The sequence below is a fragment of the Halichoerus grypus genome, chromosome 2 (assembly GCF_964656455.1).
Source record: "Halichoerus grypus chromosome 2, mHalGry1.hap1.1, whole genome shotgun sequence".
Taxonomy (NCBI): Eukaryota; Metazoa; Chordata; class Mammalia; order Carnivora; family Phocidae; genus Halichoerus; species Halichoerus grypus.
In genome coordinates, this window is record NC_135713.1 from 112217423 (window position 1) to 112229851 (window position 12429).

At 38.0% G+C, this 12429-nt stretch overlaps 1 protein-coding gene across 1 annotated transcript; it reads right to left on the bottom strand.

Moving 5' to 3' along the window:
- Nucleotides 1-1623: 1623 nt before the first annotated feature.
- On the bottom strand, nt 1624-12082 carry MARCOL (MARCO like). Its single transcript, XM_036065738.1, has 5 exons — nt 12069-12082; nt 11630-11754; nt 4458-5122; nt 2649-2770; nt 1624-1669 (listed from the first exon to the last, which is right to left on the bottom strand). The coding sequence occupies exons 1-5, from the start codon at nt 12080-12082 to the stop codon at nt 1624-1626; spliced, it is 972 nt and encodes a 323-aa protein (XP_035921631.1).
- Between the last annotated feature and the right edge of the window lie 347 nt (nt 12083-12429).

The window sequence follows — 12429 nt, forward strand, 5'->3', positions numbered from 1 at the left end:
ATATGGCCAGAACCTCAGTATTTGAAACAATTGCTAGATATGAGAATCACCTGAGGAGCTTTTTAATAATATCTGGTTTCCTTCCCTGAGATGGTGATTCAATTGTTCTACCTCAGACCCTGGGCATTCGTACCTTTTCTGGGGGAGCATTTTTAGAAGTAACTAAGATAAATGTGCAGCTCCAGTTGGGGGTAACAGAACTAGGGATGTAGAATTACCTCTGGGACTTCATTCCAACCATTTCCCACTGTTCTAAACCAGAGCTTTTGTATTTAATAGAAACATTTTATAAACTGCTCTGCAACAAGCTTTATTTAATTAATATCTGCTGAGCTTATTTTAATGTCATTTTATGTAAATCATTTTATTCTTTTGAAACACTGTATGATGCTTCTAGTGTTACGTAAGTATTAATTAATTTAAGCATATTTATTACTGGGAATTTACTCATTTCACTCCTGCTCAGAATGATCTAATTTTTTCCATGGCCTCTAGAAGGAAATAAAAATTATTTAAATATCATTAAAATTGGTCATACAACTGGCCCTGGCCTGAATTTTCTGGTGCTTTTATAAGCACTGTCAGATCCCAGAAAAAATGTACTGTATCATATAACCCATGCCCCGTATGGATCAAGGCTTTTGTTCATATCATTTATTTGCCTGAAAATTTTTGTTCCCTTTCTTCTGCATATGGTAAAGAAGGACTTTTCCTATTCTCCTTCCCTTCTCTACCCTGTGTCTTTCTGACCTTATCTTCCTATGTCCTCTTACTGGGAGGTAAACTTTTATGGAGCTGGTTCATTCACGTCTCATCAGCTGTGCCGACTCTAGGCCTTGTACAACAGGTTGCCTCTTTACCCTACCCAGCCTGGACTGTCATTCACTCCCAGATAGCTCTCATTAAGCAGCCCTGAGAAATATAAAGCTTCAGTTGCCTGGAAGTGGTAGAGTTGATACTGTACAAGGTAATCTTCAGGTGGCAGTCTAGGGACTGGGGCTCGTCAGGACAATGGTGATAGGGATAATGTAGAACAATGGATTGCACTGAGGTCTCTTCCAATCTTTGGGATTTTTTCTAGTATATCTGTAATTTCAGCTATCCTCAAGAGACTTAATCAGGGAGTAGTGATATCATAGGAAAGACAGTACCATTCATAAATAAGTCAGGGGTGATATAATCTAGGCAGCTAAATATATTTACCTAATCCTGGACCATTCCTTTTCTAAGGGAACTCTTTGGCTAAAATTTCTATCTTATCCCTTGAAAATCAATGCCACTAATTTTTTGAAGTGTTCATAAACAGTGAACTAAAAGTAAAACTTATTATTATTTTTTTAAAAATTTCACCTATTTTTCTCACCCTAATCCCCTGTGTCAGGGAAAAACCAATCTGTGTCCTATGTCCATTAGTTTGGGAAAGTCTAGAAAATAAATGATCCCAGAAATCAGAAGCAACTCTGGAACTGACTTTATTTGTAGTGGACCAAACTTGAAAATAATGTAGGATCCATCGTATCGGTAAGACTCTTGGTGACCTCAGTGGAACGCCCGAGGAAATCCAGTGCTTACAAAAATGAAAGTAGATTCTGAGGTTCCAGGTAATTTTGTTGCTGTCAATGCTTAGCATTTCCCTTCATGGTCCAGATTCAGTTTCCCATTACTTATCCTGAAAACAGGTTAACGAAAGAAATTAAGGATCAAGAAATTGTGGCACCAACACAGAGAGAGAATGAGATTATTTAAAATTCACATGGGAACGAGCAGGTCTAAGCTTTGGCTTGCCGGTTTCACACTGAGTGCTTTGAGAAATTGTGACTTCGTGCCAGTCCTTCCTTGACCCTGGGCTAGGTGTCTCATGTATAAAATGAGAGAACAGGTGTCTCATGTTTCTTCCCGCTCTAACTTTTATGGCTATAGGGCACACTTACCTTTAACATTTATTTATTTCTGCAGGAATGATTTATTGAGCCTTTAATACGTATTTCAACTGTCAAAAACAAGAGAGGTATAATTTTTACCTCATTACTATCTTTATAGCTGAACCTTCATTAATTTTGAAAGCTGAGACATGTAACTCTTTCTTAGCCACATATTCTCATTTTAAGCAGCCTTATAATCATCGTATTTCATGTGGATGGACAAGCGTGCAACTCTTAAATGTTTGCCTGCTCACCAAATCCACTCTCTAATACTGTTATTTAAATTTAAAATACATTTTAATAGTCAAGATTAAGTAATCTATGGGATTCGTAGTCCTATTTATCCTCTGATACATTTTGTTTGCTGTCTTCAACTGCAAGAAGAAAAGCTCCATGGAAGCAGGAAATAAGAAACAATTCTGTGTGTTTTGTTCACCACCTTACCTCAACATGAGCAATGCCTGGTATATAGTGGAAGCTTAATAAATATTTGGTAAATGAATGACTCAGTAATAAATTTATTTCTACTTCAAAAGCTGAATGTATCACATTCTCTCAGAAAATGCCTGAATTTACTGTTTAAGGGTTAAGTACCTTTCATGTTTCCTTTTGGACAAACACCCCAGGCACCATTGAGAGAGAACTAGAGACACAGAGAAAAATGTTTTTACTCCCTTTGGATCAGAATAATACTTCCTGATACAAAGACACCAAGAGTCATCTTACCTTTTGGCTTCATTGAATACACAGTGGTTCCCATAGGTTTTTCCATCAGAACCACAGACTGGCTTGTGGATAGATGGACACTTTGTATTTCCAGTTGGGTTCTTGCTGCTGGTTTTGCCCGTCTGCAGTAATGTGAAAGACCAACAGGCGAATAAAGGGGACCCAATTCAATTCTGAAATTGTAATTAAACCAAGAGTTATTGCTAATTAATTGTTGATTAAGCATTGCACTAAACCAATCGTTTTATTAATCCTTTTATTTTAATTTAAACTACACAACAATACTGAAAAAAGAGTAGATTTTGCTCTATTGTATAATCGCAGGCATACAGTATATTTAAGTGACAAGCCCCAGACCAGATATGGATGAAACACCCAGGCTGGGGGGCAAACCCTGAATTATGGGACTCCAGAGCCCCTGCTCTTACTACACATCAGACTGCCTCCACTTTAATTCTTTGTAGGCAAGCCTTCCCTTGCCTGAGAAAATAATAATTATGGAAAAGTCATACTGGCAAATAACATATGTGGTCGTATTTTTTTTTTCAGATTTATTTATTTATTTATTTATTTGAGAGAGAGAAAGAGCGTGCATGAGGGTGCGGGGAGGGGCAGAGGGAGAGAATCTCAAACAGACTCCCCGCTGGGTGTGGAGTCCCACTTCGGGCTCCATCTCACAGACCCTGTGATCATGACCCGAGCTGAAATAAAGAGTCAGACACTTAACCGATTGACACACAGGCACTCCACATATGGTCCTAATTTATTGAATCTTTCTTTCTTCTTGTCCCATGAAAGAAAATGAGGCAGGAGGTAGGATTGTGTGGAGTTAAGTATTACCCGAGGCACTGGCTTAGAATGAAGTTAGAGAATGACAGAAGCCTGTGAACAGAAAGGAGCTCTGACAGCAGATGAGAACAGAGGCACTAAATGAAATTGGGAGGATCTTCAACAGGAGGCTTAGTGTTCGTAGGATGAAGAAGATGAACAAAGGAGTCATGGATGTGCAGCTGTTTGCAGTGATGTCTCCCAAACATCATCTATTCACTCATCTGAAAAGCAGTTCAAGAGAACCTATTATATGCCTGTCTTGTTCTAGAATCTGGGGACACAGATTTAAAAAGAAATGGTACTTTCTTTAGAGGAGTTCACATTCCAATTGAACATACAGACAATCAATTACAAAGCAATATGGTACATTCTATGAGAAAGGATATCATCGGTATTTGGAATACATTTGTGGAACATCAAAGGATTCTGTACAATGTGGATGATGTATGACCAAGAGTGACATGAAATGTCCGATCATATCCAATCATGCACATGGGATCCAGTCATTAAAAAATCCTAAATTATATGCTCAGGAGTTTGGGTCTTATCTTCTAGGCAGTAAGGTGTCACTGAAGAATTTCCAGCAGGGCAGTGATAGAACAGATGAGATTTGTGATTTAGAAATACCACTTCAGTGGCTTGTAGATTAGGGATGGGATGGAGATGGGCATGAACGTCAAATCTGGTGGGGATGGGGACTCAGTTCACGGAGGTCTGACCTAGTCCAGTATAGGTAGAAAGGTTGGAGTGGAAGACAATAGAAGGGAATGAGAAATGGAATGGAAGAGCATGGCTCATTAATGATCATAGGTGTATATGAAAATGACCACCTCCTCCAGATTCCTCCTCATTTTGTTGAATCACTATCACCACAAAGTATCTGTCATTAGTACAGTATATTTTGTTAACTATTTCAAGTCTTGGAAAATAGAATGCCTAAGTTAAGAGAGGGAAAAAAACAAAGAAATGAACACTAACCTGAATCTCCGTTATATTGGCATTCAAAGGGTTGCCTACATTTTTTCTTTCTTCTTGAAAGAAAGATCTTGATTTCCCTTGTTGGCTAGACCATCCTGGTCTTCTTTGCTGGCCAGATGACCCTGAGCCCCCTTGCTGACTAGATGACCCTGGCTTCCCTTGCTGGCTGGAAGACCCTGGACCCCCTTGCTGGCCAGATGATCCTGGCTTCCCTTGCTGGCCAGATGACCCTGGACGCCCTTGCTGGCTGGATGACCCTGGATGCCCTTGCTGGCCAGATGATCCTGGCTTCCCTTGCTGGCTGGATGACCCTGGATGCCCTTGCTGGCTAGAAGATCCCGGTTTTCCTTGTTCATTAGAAGCTTTAGCATTCCCTTTTGGATTAGAGTCTCCTGAATTCCCTTGCAGACTCCCAGACTGATTGAGAACTCCTGGCCTTCCTTGCTGATTAAAATTCCCTGGTTTCCCTGGCTGGTTAGAATACCCTGGTTGTCCTTGCAGGCTAAATGTTGCTTGTTTTCCTTGTGTATTGCTACCTCTTTGCTGATTAGATTCCTGTTGTTCTCCTTGATGGTTAGCTTCATTTCTTCTCTCTAGAATAAATGCAGGTTCTGGACCCTCTTGTGGTTTAAAAACACTTGTTTTCAAAATCTGGGTTGAAGACACTGGAATGATACCATAAGCACAAAAATAAAATAAAGTTATTTAACTTCAAGAATTTAAAATCAACAGCATTCATCCCCAGATGTAGTATGTATTTTACACCTCTTTGATTTGTTTTTTTACCAAACCTCAAGACAGAAGCTTTGCATAACTTCTCATAACCTTAATGTTTTGGTTCCTCCATTTTTTTCTTAACTGTATTACATGGTTTCTAAAAATCACGGGGTCAAATCAGCCTGTCCCATTTCTAAATCAGAGTCTGAATTACTTGAGCTGAACTATTTGCGCTTCCTACTACAAATTCCTTTTAATGATTTCCTGATTAATCAAACAGTCTCTGAGTTATGACTATTATAAACTCCCTCTACATCACAGAACCATTTCCCGGATTCCCAACCTCACGCTACAGAAGATGCTATCATCAATTTTCCAGACATAAAACCCGACAGGCAGGCATGAGCCCTCCTTCCATGTTCTCTTCTCCATCTCCATATATACTTTCTTAGGTGTTTTCTTCCCTCCTCGCCCCTGTTCCTAAGGCAGTGATTTTCCCTCTTCTTCAGAACTTCAGCTTTATGTCCACCATTTCCCATAAGGGCTGTAGCGTCAATCAATCAGTCCTACTCTCTGGTGGTTTTTTGTTTCTTTCTTTTGTGCTCAAACTACTGGAGGAGGTGGTAGATATTAAGTGACTATTTCTTTTTTATTTTTTGCGACTATTTCTTAAAACCTAAGTTTCATAACCCATCTACTCTGCTTCTCAAATTGGTTTTGGAAGTTTATCCATTACTATATACATATATATATCTTATATACATATACACATATACATATATATAAGATTTATTCAAATTCTATTCCAAAATAAGCAGGGTTTAGACAATAATCCATAAGCGAATGGAATGGCTTTCTAGTTGTTGAGTGCAATGGAATTCTTTTTTTTTTTTAATTTTTTTATTGTTATGTTAATCCCCATACATTACATCATTAGTTTTAGATATAGTGTTCCATGATTCATTGTTTGTGCATAACACCCAGTGCTCCATGCAGAACGTGCCCTCCTCAATACCCATCACCAGGCTAACCCATCCTCCCACCCCCCCTCCCCTCTAGAACCCTCAGTTTGTTTTTCAGAGTCCATCGTCTCTCATGGTTCTTCTCCCCCTCCGATTCCCCCCCCTTCATTCTTCCCCTCCTGCTACATTCTTCTTCTTCTTTTTTTCTTTCTTAACATATATTGCATTATTTGTTTCAGAGGTACAGATCTGAGATTCAACAGTCTTGCACAATTCACAGCGCTTACCAGAGCACATACCCTCCCCAGTGTCCATCACCCAGTCACCCCATCCCTCCCACCCCACCTCCCACTCCAGCAACCCTCAGTTTGTTTCCTGAGATTAAGAATTCCTCATATCAGTGAGGTCATATGATACATGTCTTTCTCTGTTTGACTTATTTCGCTCAGCATAATACCCTCCAGTTCCATCCACGTCGTTGCAAATGGCAAGATCTCATTCCTTTTGATGGCGAGTGCAATGGAATTCTATTGGGTCTTATGTTTCTTGTCTTTGGTTTGGTACAAGTGTTTCTTTTTGGCTTCCTCATTTTTTTTGTTTATTTATTTATTTATTTTTAATTTTTTTTATTAACACATGATGTATTATTTGTTTCAGGGGTACAGGTCTGTGAGTCATCATCACCTTTTCTGTTTAATGGCTCTCCTTTTCCCTTCACTTTCTCAATTTGGGGTTTCCTCAAAAGTTGTCTTCAGGCTTGCATTGTTTTTCTTCACAGGCATCCTTGGTAATTTTTTCAATTTATATAACTTGAAATCATTTCAGTGTGGATGGTTCCAGTCTTTACCTGGAGTTTCACTTGCGTTTGCAATTGGCCCGCTTCATATTTTCACAAGCGTACACACTTGTGCATTCAGGTAAATTTAACTAAAATCAAATGCCTTGTTAATTATTATCCATTGAGCATGCTATGGTATATTACATTGCTGGTGGTTAAGGTCTTACCCAGGCTTGGGAGCTTGGCACTTGGTAACCTGGCTTACTAACTGTGGTGAAGTGTGGGTGGGGTTTGTGGGTATGATCTAGCCATTCTTTCAATTTGTCAAAAAGTATACTTGAAGAGACCATTACTATGCTAGAACTATAGTAAGATCTAGACACACAGCCATGAATAAGACATTGTTATTCTGCCACCAAGAAGCTGGAAAGTCTAATAGTGGGCGCAAACAAGCAAACAGGCATTTGTAGTCATATGAACGCTGCTATAATGTGAGAAGTCAATTAGACAATAGACCCAGAGTCAAGGTATCAGATAGTAGGGCATTGTCTCTCCTTCCTGGAGGAGGTGACACATAAGAAGGATAGGCTATAGCTAGAAAAATGGATAAGAAAATAATTATTTTCAGCAGAGAGATGAGTAAATGCATGAGTTGTAAGAACCAAACAGTGTTCCTTAACAAGCAGTAACTTTGAGAAGAAATCAATTAGAATAAAGATGTGGATGAAATGGTAAAAACTAGATCAGCTGATCTATTTTCTTTGTTAATTGTTTGTTTTTTTAATAGGTCATACAGCAAATTACATTTAATTTCAAAGATGCAAAAGGATAAATAGTTTAAAATAACTTTCCCTTCCTTTCCTGTCCCAACCCGCCTTGGACACAATTACATTTACTAGGTTTTTCTGTATTATTCCAGAGATGTTTTATGTATTTACAAATATAAGGGGTATATTTTTCCACACAATTAATAGCACATCATACACTGCTCTACTCCTTATTGTCTCCCTTGGCTGCACAGTGAGGTTTCTCTATATCGATACATATAGAGCACCTTTATTGTTTTCCCTAAGGACTGCACACTATTTCATTTGTTAAATTTACCATAATTTCTTTAAATGGCCTTCTAGCAATGGATAGCTATTGCATTTCCCCTCTTCTACTAGTACAAACAATGATATAATGAAAATGTGATTAATATATCATTGCTCACATGGCTAAATTTGTAAAATAAAAACCGGGGGTGGAATTCTTGAGTAAAAAAGAGAACTAAAATATCAGAATGTGGTTTAAACATGGGTTTTTTTTTTTTTTTTTTAAAGATTTTATTTATTTATTTGAGAGAGAGAGAATGAGAGACAGAGAGCATGAGAGGGAGGAGGGTCAGAGGGAGAAGCAGACTCCCTGCCGAGCAGGGAGCCCGATGCGGGACTCGATCCAGGGACTCCAGGATCATGACCTGAGCCGAAGGCAGTCGCTTAACCAACTGAGCCACCCAGGCGCCCTAAACATGGGTTTTTTTAAGTTAAACTTTTGCCAAAGAATTATCCTCAGTTTTTGTTTTGTATTTTCTCTTCCGATTTTACAAACTAAATACAGTCTTGGCATTGCTTTATATTGTAACAGGCATTCCTGATCCCTCTCTGTCTGCCCTTCCTCGCGCTCCCCCTCCCTCTCTCTCAAATAATAATAAAATCTAAAAAAACAAAACAAAACAAATTGTTCTGTATTGATAGAATGGGCTGCTTCTTTAGATTGTGAATTTTTCAAAACCAAGAGTACTCGATGAGGTGCTCGAAACTGTTGTGCCTTAAAGTGAGATACAGAACTCATATGCCATCAGGAGCCAGGAGCTAATGAGAACGAGTCCTGGGACCCTGTGGGAATGACTCATCCAAAGGAGTCAGAAGTTAACCATTGTTGTTACTAAGGGACATGGGCACCTCATCAGTAGATCCTCTTACTTTTCCAGAGTTTCTAGAAATCCATTTTTTTTTATGTGCACTTCTTCAGTTTTCAAATATTGACATCTATGAAAAGAAGTGACTGTGTGTGGGCTAAGAAAATCCTGAAGCCATATCCAGCTTGTTTGCCATTTGTTGGAGATCTCTGCTTTAGCAACAGTATGCTGAAAAGTATGTGATACTGGTATTCTCTGAGTGCTGATCTTGGTTTTTCCACATACTCAATTTGAGACTTTGGAAACAACCTTCTCAAAGATGTTATTTTTCACAATGTTTCTGAATTTTTTCTTCTGCTTTCCCCCCTTTCCTTCCTTTCTTTTTCTTTCTTTCTTTTTTCTTTCTCTTTCTTTCTCTTTTCTTCCTTCCTTCCTTCCTTCCTTCTTTTTCTTTCTTTCTTTCTTTCAAAATACCAGCAACATCTTTATTTGAATGTCAATGTTTGTCAACCATTAAACTGATTTTTCATTATGCAATTCAATATAAGAGGCAATCTTCAGTTTGTATGCAACATTACTCTGAAAAAAAGACTGTTGGAAAATCCTTCCTGCTTGTACTTCAAAAATATTTCTTTCACAAGAAACTCATGTTTTAAAGCTATCTTTATACATGAAGTGCCCCATTAATCTGCCTGGTACAGGTATAGCATGATGATTCACCTTAATGCTGATAAAGAGGTTTTTTTTTTTCAAGTTTTTATTTAAATTCTAGCTAGTTAACATATGGTAAAATTGATTTCAGGTGTAGAATTTAGTGATCCATCACTTACATATTCCATTCTTTTCAACCCAGCAAATATCTTACCTGTCATAGATCAGCTAAAAATGCCATCCCGGCAATGAAGTTTTCTATTAACGCATTGCAATAATTTCCTATAATTCTTAGGATATGAATTGCTTTAGCTTGGCTCCCAAGGCTCTTTATGAACTAATTCCTTTCATCCTTGATCATGCCCAAACTTATTTCCATTTCCAAGTTTTGATTTTTGAATTGTGTGTTGTTATTTCTTAAATTATTATTATTCTTTTTTATTTTTATTTTTTGGATTGTGTTGTTTTCATGTTTGTCCTTCTCTTTCCTTGTACTACTCTTCCTCCAAATTTACATGGGACTGAATATATTTAAGCCCTCAGGATTGAGTTCAAAGTAACCAGTTTCAAATAATTCCTTTCTCTAAACTGTACCCACTTTTCTGCATCTTATGTCTTAATTTGATTTCCTTTATAAATTTATTGATAACTGAAAAAATATTTTTATCCTTTTTTTTTTTAGAGAGAGAAAGAGAACATGCACATGCTCGAGGTGGAGGGAGGGCTGGGGGAGGGTCAGAAGGAGAGGGAGAGAGAGAATCCTAAGCAGGCTCCATGCCCAGGGTAGAGTCCGCCACAGGGCTTGATCTCACCACCCGGAGATCATGACTTGAGCCAAAATCAAGAGTCGGATGCTCAACCAACTCAGGCACCCCCTGAAAATATATTTTTAGAATATATTTTGTGCACCCACTTAAATCTTAAAGCATGATGCTTTGTAGTAGAGATCTTCACCCCATTCTTGGAGTGGTAGTTGGTATCTCATAAGCATTGAAAAATTATTTAAGCAATTAATAAATGGAATACTTCATTCATTGGGATTTTCTAAAAAACAGGAGCATATCAAACTACATTTTAGTAAGTTGGGATACATTTGTCTCTCCAAGTAGTCTGTAAACACACTGAAGATGCCAAGCTTGTCTGTCCATCTTTAGATTTCTAAGCACCTACAACATGCCAATAAACCTATACTTCCAAAGTTTTTCACAATTTACCACACATAGAAGCTTACCGTATTTTATGTAGTACAGGTAGTTAACTGATAAAGCTGATAAAACCAATAAAGCCCGAGACAACTATCCTACAGGCTTCAGCTGTTCCTGAACCTATTCAGCTGCTTCGATGACTGAAGGGACCCACAGTCTGTCTCATGTGGTACTTATTTCTTGTCTCTGCATACAAGCTGAGAAGCTCTAAAACACACACACTCAGTGTGTCTCTTAGGGCAAAATACTTCCGTCACTACACTATATACTAAAGAGTGCTAATTTGGGTCAGATAATATATATTTTCTTGGACCGAGTTTTGTTAACCTTGAGTTCATCTGCATAAGTCTGAAGAACTGAGATTCAAAGCACTGATGGGTGAATTCTGGGTTTGAAAAATGTAATACTCTAAGCCCTGTGTTTGTTTTCAAGTGGTATCATTTCAGACTCAGGTGGTCTAACTAAATCAAACAGGTGGCTCCACTGTGACCCAAAAATAACATCAATGTCGAAAGTCTGCCAAGGTACCTTTATTGAAACTGTTGTCTTTTATGCATGATAACAGGTGGGAAATACCCCGCAAAGATATTGAGTAACAGGGACCAAATCTTCTGATGCAAATGACAAACGGAGCGCACCTCTAGCCTCGCAGTGTCCGAGGAGTCAACATTTCCCATTGTGTTTGAAACCAAGCTTTCCATTTTTTTTTCCTGAAGGAAAAGATGGTGCTCAGAATGAAATGTAGTGGAAATGGGTTCAGCCCAGACTGGATGAATTGGGAGAGGGCACTTCGGTTTTCTAGGTCTCTCTCTTTGGGGATAATTACATTGTCTTATTCTAATTAAGAGTTATCTGTACAATACTTACAACAGTAAAGGCTTAACCAGTACTTTCCCAAGCCCATACCCCACTGGCCCAAACTAAGTGTGCATTTCTAGAAGCTGCTTCCATGTGCTTACATAGCTGCTTTGCAGAATTCACAGCCATTGCGGTAAGTTTGCCCGTCAGAACCACACACCGGTTTGTGGATCTTGGGACAGGGTTTTCCACCTGTAGCTGGTTTCTCAGAGTTGCTGCAAAAAGCCTGTAATTTAAATGAAGTGCTTTTTTTAACTTCATGAATAATGCCATTGACGTCATTAGTTCTCTCAAGGAACGGAAAGATATGCTACATTTATGCTTAGAAATTCTTTTAAAAAGCACATATTTTATTATTCCAACAAAGATATATGTTGAAAATAAAAAGTAATAAAAGTTACATGTAGTCCTAGCACCCAGAGATGTCCTTTGTGAGCATTTGTTTTTCTTTCCATTTCTTCTCTATGCATTGCATTTCCAGTTTTATATTAAAAATAGAATCACATTGTATATATGTCCCATTCATTCTTTATCACTTACCTTTTCTGTACCATTATGCACATCCTAGAAAGCAGGATTTTTGTGGTGTAATACTCCATCATAAAAATTTGAAATGATTTATTTTACTAATACCCCATTGTTGTATATTTCTTCTTTTGTACACTAATTGAGTCAAAATCACCATTTTATATATAAAATACTTGTACGTATTCTGATTACTTTCTTAGGGTATGCTCTTATGAGAATTGCTATCTCAAAGGCCATAACTTTTAATGCTCCCAATACTGATTGCCAAACTGCTTTATCATAAGTGCATATCCAAGTATAAATTCTTTATCTCTTGGAATTTTCTGGAGAAATCTGTCAATTTGTCTAAGTGTCTTTTATAAGTCACTCCTCA

Excerpts from the sequence above, each read along its gene's own strand:
- MARCOL (XM_036065738.1), bottom strand. Across the intron at positions 2,771-4,457 it reads CCAATATAACGGAGATTCAG|ACGGGCAAAACCAGCAGCAA; the intron begins GTTAGTGTTCAT and ends ACATTACTGCAG. Across the intron at positions 1,670-2,648 it reads GTATTCAATGAAGCCAAAAG|GATAAGTAATGGGAAACTGA; the intron begins GTAAGATGACTC and ends ACCTGTTTTCAG.